This window comes from Equus quagga, chromosome 1, assembly GCF_021613505.1.
Source record: "Equus quagga isolate Etosha38 chromosome 1, UCLA_HA_Equagga_1.0, whole genome shotgun sequence".
In the NCBI taxonomy this organism is placed as follows: domain Eukaryota; kingdom Metazoa; phylum Chordata; class Mammalia; order Perissodactyla; family Equidae; genus Equus; species Equus quagga.
Window position 1 is genome coordinate 11,665,149 of NC_060267.1, and position 15,195 is coordinate 11,680,343.

The following is a 15,195-nucleotide window of genomic DNA, read 5'->3' on the forward strand; positions in this document are numbered from 1 at the left end:
TTAATCCTTCAGATAATTGCTCTGCCCAGGGAGCTCACAGGCTAGGCCAGGGGACAGACATTGAACAAAAACTTGATAGATGGAGGAAATGCAGTAATAGATATGCATAGAGTATTACCGGTATTTAGAAGGGAAAACAACCTTTTTTCCTTCCGCTGTTAAGTATATGACTCTTCAGAATGATATTCAAAACCATTTTCTTATACTACAACTAGAAAATCTTCCTACCTTCCTGGGGCCCTGGGCATAACAACACATGCCATTCAACTGTTTTGTTAATATTAGAGAAGATTAATTTGGGTTCTGGTCCTGTTAAAGGAATGCAATTTCCTCAAAGCCCTAGGTCTTTCCACATTGGGAAGTGTGTTTGAACTTACGTACTTTTTTCTTTTGCCCTTTTTTGTGAAGAAAATTGTCCCTGAGCTAACATCTCTTGCCAGTCTTCCTCTATTTTGTATGTGGGACTCTGGCACAGCATGGCTTGATGAGCAATGTGCAGGTCCACACCCAGGATCCAAACCAGTGAACCCTGGGTTCCTGAAGCAGAGTGCATGAACTTAACCACCATGCCACTTGGCTGGCCCCCATGAACTTCTGTACTTTTAAAAAATTATTTTAAACTTGGTCTCGTTTCTCTGGAGCATGCCAAAGGTATCAGTACTACTGATAAGTGGTGTAGTTCTTAGCTTCAGGGGAAAACTTAAAAAAGTTCAAAAACCCTTATAGTTTTAGTTCCATTCTTGTGAAAAACTTTTTATATGCAAGTTCTGGAAGTTAAAGATTCCTTAAGAATTCAGTGGCTTACTGCCAGCTGTTAGGCCATAGCATTAAGTATAGCTTGATAGGTTTTTGATTCCATCCTGTCTGCTGAAGTCCTTACAGCTTTTAAAATCTATCTTGTTTTCAAACACTTGAATGAGATTTCATTAACCCTTATTGCTCAGTCAGGTTGTAAACCTTGTGCATGATACCTGGTCCCTCTAACTTGAGTATTTCATGCTGAAAGATGAAACGACAGGCCAGAAGCTTCAGGAGAGCTGTTTGGCTCTGTATTTCAAATCTGAACTCTAATTACTATTGCTTTAAAGACTTAGTTGGGGAGAGGATCACTTGGGTGAGTTTTTGTTTGAATGGGGGGTAGTGTCTATTATAGTTTTGTCCATTTGGGGGTTTTTTTTGAGGAAGATTAGCCCTGAGCTAACTGCTGCCAATCCCCTGATTTTTCCTGAGGAAGACTGGCTCTGAGCTAACATCGGTGCCCATCTTCCTCTACATGTGCCAAACGGTGCCATGTCCGCACCCAGGATCTGAACTGGCAAACCCCTGACCTCCGAAGCGGAACGTGTGTACTTAACTGCTATGCCACCAGGACGGCCCTCATTTTGCGTTTTTTTAATTATTATTTATTTTAAATTGTTATTTTTCCTTTTTCTCCCCAAAGCCCCCCAGTACATAGTTGTATGTGTATATATATGTATATATATATTTTTTTTCTTTTTTTGAGGAAGGTTAGCCCTGAGCTAACATCTGCTGCCAATCCTCCTCTTTTTGCTGAGGAAGACTGCCCCTGAGCTAACATCCATGCCCATCTTCCTCTACTTTATATGTGGGACGCCTACCACAGCATGGCCTGCCAGGCAGTGCTGTGTCCACACCTGGTATCTGAACTGGTGAACCCTGGGCCGCTGAAGCAGAACATGCGAACTTAGTTGCTGTGCCACCAGGCTGGCCCCTTAAATTTTCTTTTTATCATCGTATATGCTTTTCAGTTCTGTGGACTTCATTTAAACATACTTGATTATTAGTTGTATGTCTTAGCAGAAGAGTGAAGGATGTACATATCGCCACTAAATCTCCTGCCCTTAGGACAGCACCTGACGTGGTGAAGACTCAGTAAATACTTTATGAATGAATATATTTCAGAAATGCCATAGTATGGGTTATGTTTTGTGAGTGGGTCTGGAGGGAAGAAAACAAGTTAGTGCAGTAATTCAAATGGTAAAAGGCAAAGGGGTGCACTTTGCAGTGAGACCTGGAGAGACAGATTCCAGAGATACGTAGGTGGTCAAATGGGGGTTTGGTGACAACTCATTTAAGAAACTGCCAGTCTTGCTTTGCTTTTAACGTTATATTGTCAGCCTGGATAATTTTCATTGTGTATGTGAAGAACCTATCCAGAACTCTAGCCTAAATTTCTTAGATTCAAATCCAATGACCTTCCCTTTCATACTCTATTTTGCATCCCATTCTGATGGCTGGATCTTATCGTGATCACAAGTTCAGGAGAGTGAAATGTAAAGCTTCTGCTATGACTAATAGTCCCCATAAGGAGTATACCTGTCCCTGAATCCTTGTTCTTTCTCTGTTCTCACAACTACTCTTGTAGCTCTAGTTCTTTCCCTTTTTTTTTTTTTTTTTTTTTTTAGTGAGGGAGACTGGCCTTCAGCTAACATCTGTTGCCAGTCTTCCTGTATTTTGTGTGTGGGACTCTGCTACAGCATGGCTTGATGAGCGGTTTGTAGGTCCACACTCAGGATATGAACCTGCAAACCCCAGCCACCGAAGTGGAGCATGTGAACTTAACCACTATGCTACTGGGCTGGCCCCTCTTTCCCTATTTCTATAGCCCTGTGGCCCATTTTGAACCTGGTGGTTCTCAAACTGTCAAAATCATGCGGCGCTCTGATAATGTGGATTCCTAGGTCCCTGCCCTGAGCTAGGCTTTAGTAAGTAGTTGCATGTGAGGCCCAGGAGTTCGCAATTTAAGTGACACTTGAGATCAGTGATTTCTAAAATGTGGTCCCTAGACTAGCAGCATCAGTCTCACCTAGGAACTTGTTAGAAATATAAATTCTGGGCCCCCAGACAGACTAGTGAATCAGACACTTGAGAGTAGAGTCCAGTGATCTGTTTTAAGCCCTCTAGGTGATTCTGATGTGTGCCAAAGTTTGACAACCACTGTTCTAGATCTAAACTGCAGATTATGAGTCAGTTGGTTCTGCTGTGGTATCAGCCCCGTCCACTGTGACTTTGTGATGAAGGAAATGTTCTGTATCTCCATTGTCTGACACAGCAGCTACCAACCAAATAGAGCTGTTGAAGATGTGAAATGGGGCTAATGCCACTGAGAAACTGGATTTCTTTTTAATTTTACTAAATTTAAGTAACCCCATATGGCTGGTGATTACCAAAGTGAATAGTGCAGATTTAGACAATTCTGATGCAGGTGGATCCTGGCCTACTCACTGAAAAAAACTATTCATTAATCAAATTCTTAGCTAATAGTAGGGGGAAGTCCTTCCAAGCATAACAAAATCTAGAAGCTACAAGGGAAAAGTTAACAAATCTGACATTAAAAATTACTTAGGTCAAAAGATGCCATTAAGGGGGCCAGCCCAGTGGTGTAGTGATTAAGTTCGCATGTTCTTCTTCAGTGGCCCGGGGTTCATGGGTTTGGATCCTGGGTGCAGACCTACACACCACTTATCAAGCCATCCTGAGGTGGCCTCCCACATACAAAATGAAGATTGGCACAGATGTTAGCTCAGCAACAATCTTCCTCAAGCAAAAAAAGAGGAATATTGGCAACCAATGTTAGCTCAGGTCAATCTTTCTCACCAAAATATAAAAGAAGATCTCATTAGGTTAAGAGACAAGTGATGTACTAGAAGAAAATTTTTACAAGAAGCATTTGAAGAGTACTGAATCATTATAAGCAATGGGAAGAAAAACAGGCAAAAGATAGGAAGAGGTAATTCACTGAACAAATATAAATGGCCAATAAACATGAAAGTATTCCATTTTAGTAGAAATTAGGGAAATGCAAATTCAATCAATGAAATAATTTCATTCATTTAACAGCCACATTTTAAAAAGTTTTGACAAGGACTCTGGGAACCTGATAAATTAGCAAGATGGTTTTAGGAGGCCATTTGGCAAAAACTCATTTAAATGAACAATTTTAAGCCAACATTTTATTTCTAGAAATGTATGTTAAAGAAATACTAGATGGTATACTCAATGATCTTGGGTACAAGGTTTTCTCTTCATTCAGTATTGCATGTAATAGCCATTTGAAACAATCCCAATGATCATTACTGGAATAAAATAAGATTACACACTTATGGCATACGGTGCAGTCTTAATAAAGTAAACTTAAATGTACTGACACACAAAGTTCTCTAAAACATAAAGATCAGAAAACTTAACTTTTCTGTAGTGTGCTTCCACTGAGGTTTTTAAAAACAGGAATGTGTATTTTATATGTCTATGAAGTGGACAGAAAGTGAATGGGGTATATGCAAAATGTTTTTTAGTGGTTATTTCTGGAAAAGGGAGTGAGATTTTAGGGGTAGTGGTGGAAAGATTTATTCAAATCCTGTATACCTAGAATATGTTCATGTATTGTGTGGGGGGGGGGGGGGAAACCCAAAACACCAGAGTTGTGGTCTGACAAAAGAATATTGGATTTCTGAGGTTGAACAATCTTCAGGATGATAGAAGTTGGGAATGACTGGGGAGCAGGATGCTTAAATGTGAATGTGAGGGGCAGGTCCCGTAGCTGAGTGGTTAAGTTCATGAGCTCCACTGCAGCAGCCCAGGGTTTCGTCAGTTCGGATCCTGGGTGCCGACATGGCACCGCTCGTCAGGCTGTGTTGAGGTGGCGTCCCACATGTCACAACTAGAAGGACCTGCAACTAAGATATACAACTATGTACCAGGGGGGATTTGGGGAGATAAAGCAGGAAAAAAAAAAGATTGGCAAAGGTTATTAGCTCAGGTGCCAATCTTTAAAAAAAAAAATGAATGTGAAACTATAGTCATGTGTCACTTAACAGCAGGGACATGTTGTGAGAAATGTGTCGTTAGGTGATTTTGTTATGCGAACATCATAGAGTGTACTTACACAAACCTAGATGGCATAGCCTACTACACACTTAGGCTATGGGGTACTAACCATGGTATATGCAGTCTATTGTTGACTGAAACGTTGTGCAGTGCATGACTGTAATTGGAATAAAAGAGATTAAAAAACTCTGAAGCTAGAGTATTGAATGGATCATTTTCATGAAATTTGAAATCACCCAAGATGATTGTCAAGAAATGTAGAGACAAGACATTCTACCAATTACAAAGTACTGGAAGAATGTGGGGCATGACCACTGGATGGCAGTAAAATGAGTTGGTGGAAAATGCAATTTTCACCTTAACATAAAATTGATAAGGTTTTCAGTCCTAAATTATGGGATCAGTCATTTGGAATTAACTTCAGGTAAGAAACCAGGTTAGGTCTTTGTGGTTCCTCTTGTTCCATGAAAAGTAAATTGTGTTTTGCGTGAAATATTAGCTGGGCTATCATCTGGAAATCATCAAATATGAAGTAGGGGGCTGGCCTGGTGGTGTAGTGGTTAAGTTCACATGCTCTGCTTCAGCAGCCCGGGTATGCTGGTTCAGATCCTGTGCACGGACATGCACACCTCTCATCAAGCCATGCTGTGGCAGCATCCCACATAAAAAATAGAGGAAGATTGGCACAGATGTTAGCTCAGGGACAATCTTTCTCACCAAAAAAAGAAATATGAAGTAGGACCAAAACATGTCAGAATTCTAAAATAGATGACATTATTTGTTCAAAAAGACTGTTAAGGCCTATGTCAACCCAAGCTAATCAAGTTTATTTACTTTTATTTTAGACAGTATTATAGTATATTATATATTATAGACAGTATTATATAAATATTATATATTTAGACAGTATTAGCAGGTTTATCTGATTTCAGAAGAGGAGGACAGGAAGTTGCTGAGGGCAAACATTGACGGCAAAGGAATTATAAAGATAAAAAGTTCACAAACTTAGCATAAGGGAGAAATAGCTCTACACATCCAACTCAGTAACGCTGAAAGCATTTAGCATTGCAATGTGATACAAAAATTTGCTTAATGATAACCCAAATGTCCAAGAAAAAGTTAAATTACTTGATACCCTAATCTGCTGAGAGGATAAAAATGTATGATACATTTCAAAAAGTGATGAGCTTCAGTTACCTGAAAATTTATGTGACAATCTTTACTTTGACACTTGGATTAAATGAAGTGTCAGTTTAAATGTGTTTGATCGTTAATAAAATTTTGTCCAAGACCAAAATTGGTGATACAAAACCAAAGGATCTTAACACTAATTCAACAGTAAGTAAAAGTACCAAAACACAGCGGTAACTGTGTCAGGCATTGTTGTAAATGCCTCTTTCGTGTATTAATCTACTTCTTAAAACAACCCTGTGAGATTATCCCCATTTTGTTATTACCTCTTTTATAGTTGAAGAAAATAATGTACAGAGGTTTTAAATAACTTGACCAATGATATGTAGTAAATGGCAAAAACAAGATTTTAACCTAGTCTGACCCGAGTGGCAATACTGTTAAGGAGTATCCTAGCATATCTATGGAAACTTAACCTCTAGGGAGGCAAGTGAAATACATAGGTCCCTATTAACTGGGATGCTGCCCAGTGTAACAGAAAGAGCACAGATTGCAAATCAAAAATGTATATCGTGTGGGGCTGGCCCCGTGGCCGAGTGGTTAAGTTCGTGCGCTCTGCTGCAGGCGGCCCAGTGTTTCGTTGGTTCGAATCCTGGGCGCGGACATGGCACTGCTCATCAAACCACGCTGAGGCAGCGTCCCACATGCCACAACTAGAAGGACCCACAACGAAGAATATACAACTATGTACTGGGGGGCTTTGGGGAGAAAAAGAAAAAAATAAAATCTTTAAAAAAAAATGTATATCGTGTGTTATGATGCAACCCATTGAAATTACCTTGACCCCACTTCACCATAGAATGAATTCCTAGTTGCCAAATCCAATTGGTTCTTTGCGGCCCTCATTTTACACGATGTTTATGTGATTGATACTGTACTATTGACCACTTTGTCCTTAACATTCTCTTTCCTTGATTCTTAACACTGTTCTTTGGTCCTCTTATTTCTCTGCTGCTTCCTTTACTGGTTCATTTTTCTCTATCTGCTTGAGACAACATTGCTGTTTTCTTGGTCCTTTCCCTCCTCCTAGGCAAGATTACCCATAGGCACTTCAAATTTAAGATTTTCTTCTGTTGCTTGTTTTCTCCTTTAAATCCTTTGATAGCTCCACACTGCCAAAAGCAGGAAACTTTTTCCCGATCATGCAGACAAATGAGAACTAATGTAGGCTGGTGGGAGAAAGTCTGGGGAGGTAGCTCCATGATGAATTACTCCACATAGCCATGTTTGTTCTAACAGATTAGGGGCCTCCCTTATCTGCCCCCCAAGGACTTTGAATAAAATTAATACTACAGAAAAGGATGCCCTGTTCCATGATTTTCCATACTCAAAGAGCACTTTCACACACCTACATCTGCCCAGCCTCCACCGCCATCCAAAGCTGGAGACCGGGCCCCTGCTTCTCTCTCTATACTCATCTCTTTACTGTCCTCTCTTTTTTCCCTTCCTCAGTTCCAACTTTCCTCACCTGTAGTTCCACAAAAGGGACATGCTGTTTCAGGTAAAGTTGTGCTAGGAATAGTCTCCTTTTCTGCTTTACCCTAAGAATTTCTACTCATGTTTCACAACGGATCTGTCAGCCTCCTCCACTTTGAGGCAATTTCCCTACACCTCCAGGTGACCCAAATTTATCCCCTCCTCCTGCATGCACCCACTTACCCTATACTAACCAGGAGCCATCACACTTTATTGCATAGTTTGCTCATCTGTCTTTAAAAGGGAAGTCCTAAATCTTATTTATCTTTGTCTTCTCAATGCCTAGCACACATCTGTTCAATGACTGGTTACGTTAGTTACTTTCACCGTACAGCTTTAAGTGATAGACATTCTGTCCGGATTGCTGACCTGCTGAGCTGCCTGCAAGTTTCCAATCTCACTGCTGAGGAAGAAAAACCGTGTTTTGACTCTAGAGAAGGTTCCTGACTTCGCCAAGGTCACTATCGGTGGCGCTTCACGACACTACCACTTTCCTAACCCCCCCACCCCCACCCCCCGCCGCGACTGTCACCCAGCTCAAGGTCCTACCTAAGGAGAAAGCCCAAGGACAGCCAAAGACAGCCCACGTGCTTCCCGACAGGAACTCAGCCCCTTTCCTAAACGTAGTTCCGCCAAGTATTGCCTCCGACTGACATCCCTGTTATCCAATTATGTTTCGAGGCTCTGAGGGTTGCACCTAGCCCGACAATGTCCAATAAAATAGGAATTCAGATTAGCACCAATTTTGGCCAATGGTTGAGGAGATGAGAGATTGTCAGCCTATAGGGGCAGCGTTGATAGTGATGGGCAGCAAATTCATCCAATGGACGTGCCTACTGCAGAGTAGGCCTCCTCCCAACTGCAGGCGAGTTGGCGCCGGGACCGCTGCGGGGCTCAGTCTCCACCCGGACTCCGCCATGTTGGGGCTTGTGGGTCGTGTGGCCGCTGCCTCGGCCTCCGGGGCCTTGCGGGGACTCAGCCCGTCCGCGCCGCTGCCCCAAGCTCAGCTCTTACTGAGGGCCGCCCCGGCAGCGCTGCAGCCTGGTAAGTGCCTTCCTCTAGGAGCTGGGTTCGTTTCTGCAGCCCCATGACCTTGAGTCGGGGGCCGATTGTCGCTCGGGCCTAAGGGATCTGTGGTGCTAGAGGGACGCCAGGGCCAGTGCCCTGCTTTCTGATGGGAGGAGGACAAGAACGGATCGCCCTTGGGAGCTTTCTTCGATCTAATTCCATCTCATTTTGGAAAAGGGGCGCTGTGTGGCGGATAAGTGTGGGCAGGTGCATTGACCTTCCGGTAGAATGAGGGCACCGAGCTCTCTAACGATGGGGTTTTGTGCATGAGGATGGGAAGATTGTGCAGGCGCTTTCTCGGTTCCTGCGCGGCCCTCCCTCTGGACACGCCTTCCGAGCAAGCGGAAGGAGGCCGGGCCTGGGCCAAAGTCACCAGTCCTTGTGGGTCAAGTCGGGGGCTTCCGATGACATTTCACCGTCCTGACCCCAGCTCCTTCCCATATGTTTTTTGTCTGTTAGCCAGAGACTATGCTGCCCAAACATCTCCTTCGCCGAAGGCAGGTGCCGCCACCGGGCGCATCGTGGCGGTCATCGGTGCGGTGGTGGACGTCCAATTTGATGAGGGACTGCCACCCATCCTAAATGCTTTGGAAGTGCAAGGCAGGGAGACCAGGCTGGTTTTGGAGGTGGCCCAGCATTTGGGTAAGTAGAATCTGTTAGGAATAGTAAAGAGCTTGTTTAGCCCAAATATCCCAAAAACCAGGCTGTCTTCCTTCTATGATGATTTCATCAAAATGACTTTCGTTCTTCTGAGTTTGCTGAAGCCACGTTTAGGTACTGAGAAGGAGTCTTGGTTGACTTAAGCCTTTCATGCCAGCTACTTTCATTAAATATGGTGAAGCCAACTTGTTCTTATGGATGACCCTGCAATACCTTTATCTGACAGGTGAGAGCACAGTAAGAACCATTGCCATGGATGGTACAGAAGGCTTGGTTAGAGGCCAGAAAGTCCTGGATTCTGGTGCACCAATCAAAATTCCTGTTGGCCCTGAAACCTTGGGCAGGATCATGAATGTCATTGGAGAACCTATTGATGAGAGAGGTCCCATCAAAACCAAACAGTGAGTATCCCTCTTGCTGCATCCACACACAAAGAAACGTTTTTCTTGCAGTTTTATACATTAAGGTGATACCTTCTAGTATAGTAGATTTTTCCTGCAGAGAATACTTAAAATAGTGATATATTCGATTATTAAAACCACACAATCCAGTTTCTTCTGAAGAAAATGAAGGATGCAGAAATTCTGATTGTAAAAACTGCTACTTAGGACCTAAGTTGATTATTTAAGTGAGCTTTAATACCAGTGGCTTAGGTTGTGGGGTTTCCAGAACTTAGAGGTTCTTGTATTTCCTGTTGGTGTGTGGAGAGGTGCTCTTAGATTAGGGTTCAGTAAAAGGGAAATCTTTATGATAGTTAAAGTTGTTGGGAAATGGGATTATTGCTTCCTGAGATAATGAAATCCCCTTCATTGTAGAACATTGGGGAAGATGCCAGATGACAATTTGTCTAGAATGTTATATAAGAGGAGGTGAGGCTATGAGTAAAGGGTTAGACTTGAGAATTGAGAGGAACCTTTCAACATGATGGAGAGACACCAATCTTTTCTGCCTTTACAGATTTGCTGCTATTCATGCTGAGGCTCCTGAGTTCATGGAGATGAGCGTTGAGCAGGAAATTCTGGTCACTGGTATCAAGGTTGTGGATCTGCTGGCTCCCTATGCCAAAGGTGGCAAAATTGGTATGTTAGTGGTGGGTACATATTTTCCAAACTTAATGTGGGAAGAAAAACTCCTACTATGTTATGAGTGGGTCCCTAGATCTGTCCCTCGCTGATGAGTAGCTTCTGACTTTCGTTCTTCTGAGTTTGCTGAAGCCAGATGCCATTCCTGAGAAGGAAAAAGATGGAAAGAAAATTTGTTTTGAAGTTTGCTTATTTGGGAACACAGAACACAGAAAGAATATTCTTTCTTTTCATCCTCTCCCAGGGCTCTTTGGTGGTGCTGGAGTCGGCAAGACGGTACTGATCATGGAGTTAATCAACAATGTCGCCAAAGCCCATGGTGGTTACTCTGTGTTTGCTGGTGTGGGTGAGAGGACTCGTGAGGGCAATGACTTATACCATGAAATGATTGAGTCTGGTGTTATCAACTTAAAAGATGCTACCTCCAAGGTGAGCCCTGAGCTGGTGTCCGCAAAGTCGTTACATTAGGAAACTTGGAGTTGAGTGCATTGCTGGCTGAAGCCATGTTTTTGTATTTTAGTTTTAGTGTTCCAGGACCTACAAAGGAAATTTCTGTCAGTGTTTTTCTCCCAAATTCTAATACACTGATGCACATTTTCTTTTCTCCTTGACATTAGATTACATTTCCAGGCTGTTTCTGGTAGATAGTCCCATCATTTGAGGCTGATTTTGGAGGGAGTTGGAGGTGGTTCATATGTCTCAGATAACCCTATTTTATGCCTGCCCCTTACTTACAGTTTATTTACTTCCTACTACAGGAATTTTGGCTCAGTAATACAAGAACTGTCTTTTGTGTTGTTTTGAACTGCATCTCTAAAAGGGAATAGAAATTTGCGAACAAAAAGCATTGATACCTTCTGAGAAGGAGGATTTTTGGGGTAGTTTCCCTTGATTTGGAGACCTTGGGTATATGGCTTCCATACTTCTCTGCCAGGTTCTCTAATTATGTATGATTACTGCAGGTAGCGCTGGTGTATGGTCAAATGAATGAACCACCTGGTGCTCGTGCCCGGGTAGCTCTGACTGGACTGACTGTGGCTGAATACTTCAGAGACCAAGAAGGTCAAGATGTACTTTTGTTTATCGATAATATCTTTCGCTTCACCCAGGCTGGCTCAGAGGTAAGAGAGGCTTGAGAGGACCGGGTTCATTTGACCTTTCTATGGAATGATGCAGGTGAGGCTAAAGATGTAGAGACTAAGACCTTTGTTTTTACTCTTTTTTTTTTTTTTTTTTTTTTAGGTATCTGCTTTATTAGGCAGAATCCCTTCTGCTGTGGGCTATCAGCCTACCCTGGCCACTGACATGGGTACCATGCAGGAAAGAATCACCACAACCAAGAAGGGATCTATCACCTCTGTACAGGTAAGAACAATTAAATGAATGAAAGTCTCATTTGTATAAAGGCATGTACAGAGACGTATGAAACCTCGTTACTTATGCCTCAAAAGGCTTTTAACCCGGTTCGTGAGCTCCCTTACGTAATGTGTAAAATTGTGTGTGCGCATGTTAAAAACTCTGAAAGATTAAGAAACACTCATCTAAAGTAATTGAAGGTATACATGCAAATATAGATCACAAAAGTAGTGGTTTCCAGTTGCGGAGGAGTCTGAAGATGGAAACTGAGCATTAAATATATACTGCACTAATGTACTACAAACTTCCAAATGTATATAGATGGTATGTATAGTAGAATTATCTAAAAATGTGTCTGCATTAGAGTAACTTTCAGGATTCATTTTCCTAGTGAACTGTTGTAGTGGTGCAAGGTTTTTTTTGCTTTTGTTTTTTAACTCTAAAAGTGGGTATCACTAAGAGTTAAAATGTAGGATGAAGAACAAAAGGAATGACAATGGAAATTGTTTTGTCACAGCTTGGAGGGACCAGTTAATCCCTAAGCTCTCAGCAGCTGTTAGGGGTAAGAAGGCTCTTTTGGGGTGGACAGAATGCTAAGAAGATGAAGTGAGATGAAAAGTCAGCAAAGGGGATGGCTTAAGTGGAATACTTGGCTTCCTGCTGCTCCTCATGGGTTCTTGACTCACTTTAGGCTATCTATGTACCTGCTGATGACTTGACTGACCCTGCCCCTGCCACTACCTTTGCCCATTTGGATGCCACCACTGTCCTGTCCCGTGCTATTGCCGAGCTGGGCATCTATCCAGCTGTGGATCCTCTAGACTCCACCTCTCGCATCATGGATCCCAACATTGTTGGTACAGAGCATTATGAGGTTGCCCGTGGGGTGCAAAAGATCCTACAGGTGAGTATTTCAGGTGAGATTGGTGGTCATAAAGTCATACAGAGAGAATTGGGGATTATATTAGTACCAGAACTTGTGGTGATTGTGTCATTTGTTTTGGAGCAAAGAAAGATGAGATCAGGAGTTTTTAGTGAGTGTTAATGAGGTCTCTTAACAGCACCAGACTAGGAATAAGGAGAAAAAGACACTGATCATAGCTGAGGGCCCTCATGACCCCAAGTGTGTAACTTCCCCCTCCGCTAATTTACGAAGTGAGGCAAGATACTAAAATGCTTTGTACAAAGCTTAGTGTGAATGTAAGGTGGTATTAACCCTTAGGTTTTTGTCCAAATTTAAGGAATGTGAATATTTACTTGGGCTTCTCTTGTCTTGTCTTCTCATAGGACTACAAATCCCTCCAGGACATCATTGCCATCTTGGGTATGGATGAACTTTCTGAGGAAGATAAGTTGACTGTGTCTCGTGCACGGAAAATACAGCGTTTCTTGTCTCAGCCATTCCAGGTTGCTGAGGTGTTCACAGGCCATTTGGGGAAGTTGGTACCCCTGAAAGAGACCATCAAAGGATTCCAGCAGATTTTGGCAGGTGAGATTTTGGGTATAAAGCTGAACCAAAAATGAGAGAAGCTGAAATCTCTGGAATGCTCGCTGTGCTCTGTTCCCGTTCCAGCAACCATCAAGCAGTTATAGGTAGACTGTGCCTAGTTATATAATTTTTTAAACAATAAAATAAGCTATTTCTTTTTCTTTTTTTTTTGAGGAAGATTAGCCCTGAGCTAACACTTGCTGCCAATCCTCGTCTTTTTGCTGAGGAAGGCTGGCCCTGAGCTAACATCCGTGTCCATCTTCCTCTACTTTATATGTGGGGCACCTGCCACAGCATGGTTTGCCAAGCAGTGCCATATCCGCACACGGGATCCGAACCGGCGAACCCCGGGCCGCCAAAGCGGAACGTGCGCACTTAACCACCACGCCATCGGGCGGCCCTAAAATAAGCTGTTTCTCATCAATTTTCTTTGGAAATACTCTATATTTACTGCTCAGAGTGAGGCTTGTATTATTACTGGATTCTTAAGTCATCCAGCACTTACTGAGCACCTTCAGTGCAAGCTAGTCCTCTAAGTGAATTGCAGCATCCTTGTAAGGAAGACGATTAGTATCCTGTTATACAAATTTGGAAACTTGGAGCACTGAAAAGTTTAAAATAACGGGTCCCAATATCACACAGCAAAGTAGAGGGCAAGAATTTGAACCTAGGCTGTGTGGCTCCAGACCATTTGTTGTTAATCCATACTGTATCATGTTTTCTAAGTTGGATTTGTGAGGGAAGTTTGTTAAGAAAAGATTTCTTAGATGACATGAATTCATCACATTCTGACTGGTGGCCTCAAGTGTGAGTTACGTACACACTGCAGAAAGTTGATGTCCCTCCGCTTCTCACCAGTTGGGTTTTTTCCCCATATAGGTGACTATGACCATCTCCCAGAACAGGCCTTCTATATGGTGGGACCCATTGAAGAAGCTGTGGCAAAAGCTGATAAGCTGGCTGAAGAGCATTCGTGAGCAGGTCCTTTCGGCAAACTAGGCATTCATCCTCCGTGCTGTCCCTCTCCTTGCCCCTAACCCAAAAATCTCAGTTTTTCTCTGTAGGCCACATGAGAGCCTTGACTGAAGACATTGTGTTCTATCTGAAAAGAGTATTTAAGGTTTCCAATAAAATGTACATCCCTCCGAATCTGTCTATTTTTCTTGGTCCTGACAAGACAGCCAAGCCAAGTTTTTAATAATTGAGTGGCCAAAAGAAGCAGTAGCACAAAGTAGGCCGTCTGTGTTTGAAATGGGGTCGTCAAAAAGGAAAAGCCATGGTCTTGGATTGATGGACAACTGTGGGTCTTGTGAGGGGCTTCCTGTGGAAGATGTGATCTTAATAGTAGGACCTCAGCTTTGGCCCTTTTATGTCACTTGTTGAAAGCAAATTGATTTTTTTCCCTCTTAAATAGTTTATATATCACATCCCTACTTGGTTAAAAAGCAAAGGGATTTTTTTACAAGTGTATTGGGAAAAAGGGGTTGGGTAGGAAAATAACTGCTGTTATAAGACAAAGCAGGGGTTAATCAGTGAATTAAATGAATTAAATTTTTAGGAAATGATGCATATTCTAAAGGATTAATACTGATCTGTGCGAAAATGGAGTCAAAAGGGCCCCCCATCTTACCTAGGCCTTCATTTTTTCAGAAAGTGTTCCTAACTAGCGTCTCATGTATTTTGGGCAAGCCTGGACTTGTACATGATTCCTCGAGGCACTTCAGAGTATGAAATACCAGGAGGCCTGTCCTGAGCTCTAAGATCCCTTATGAAAGTTGGGGGAAGAATCTTACAGGGGAACAGCAATTTTCACGGTTGCTGGATTTGGCCTTCTGAACTGAATAATGGAATTACGTCACTCCCCCTTCATTTTAGCCCATTAGAATGTGCAGAGTTAGAAAATACTCAAAAGTACACCCACCATTTCAGTTTGAAACAAGTGCCTGTTTGAGTACAAGGTCGCTTTTGGTACCTCTGAAAGCATTCTCTGGGCCTAGACCCATCTCCTACTGCCCTCTGGTGGTA

At 42.5% G+C, this 15,195-nt stretch overlaps 1 protein-coding gene and 2 non-coding genes across 3 annotated transcripts; all 3 read left to right on the forward strand.

Annotated features, from left to right (window-relative positions):
• Positions 1 to 8,401: 8,401 nt before the first annotated feature.
• Positions 8,402 to 14,319, forward strand: ATP5F1B (ATP synthase F1 subunit beta). The gene is made up of 10 exons (XM_046638855.1): positions 8,402 to 8,559; positions 9,043 to 9,225; positions 9,470 to 9,644; positions 10,201 to 10,322; positions 10,570 to 10,754; positions 11,288 to 11,446; positions 11,568 to 11,690; positions 12,373 to 12,585; positions 12,969 to 13,170; positions 14,050 to 14,319. The coding sequence occupies exons 1-10, from the start codon at positions 8,433 to 8,435 to the stop codon at positions 14,145 to 14,147; spliced, it is 1,587 nt and encodes a 528-aa protein (XP_046494811.1). The 5' UTR covers positions 8,402 to 8,432; the 3' UTR covers positions 14,148 to 14,319.
• Positions 9,295 to 9,369, forward strand: LOC124231331 (small nucleolar RNA SNORD59). Its single transcript, XR_006886493.1, has one exon. It is a non-coding gene; the product is annotated as a small nucleolar RNA SNORD59 (small nucleolar RNA).
• Positions 10,409 to 10,479, forward strand: LOC124231322 (small nucleolar RNA SNORD59). The gene has a single exon (XR_006886491.1). It is a non-coding gene; the product is annotated as a small nucleolar RNA SNORD59 (small nucleolar RNA).
• Positions 14,320 to 15,195: the final 876 nt, after the last annotated feature.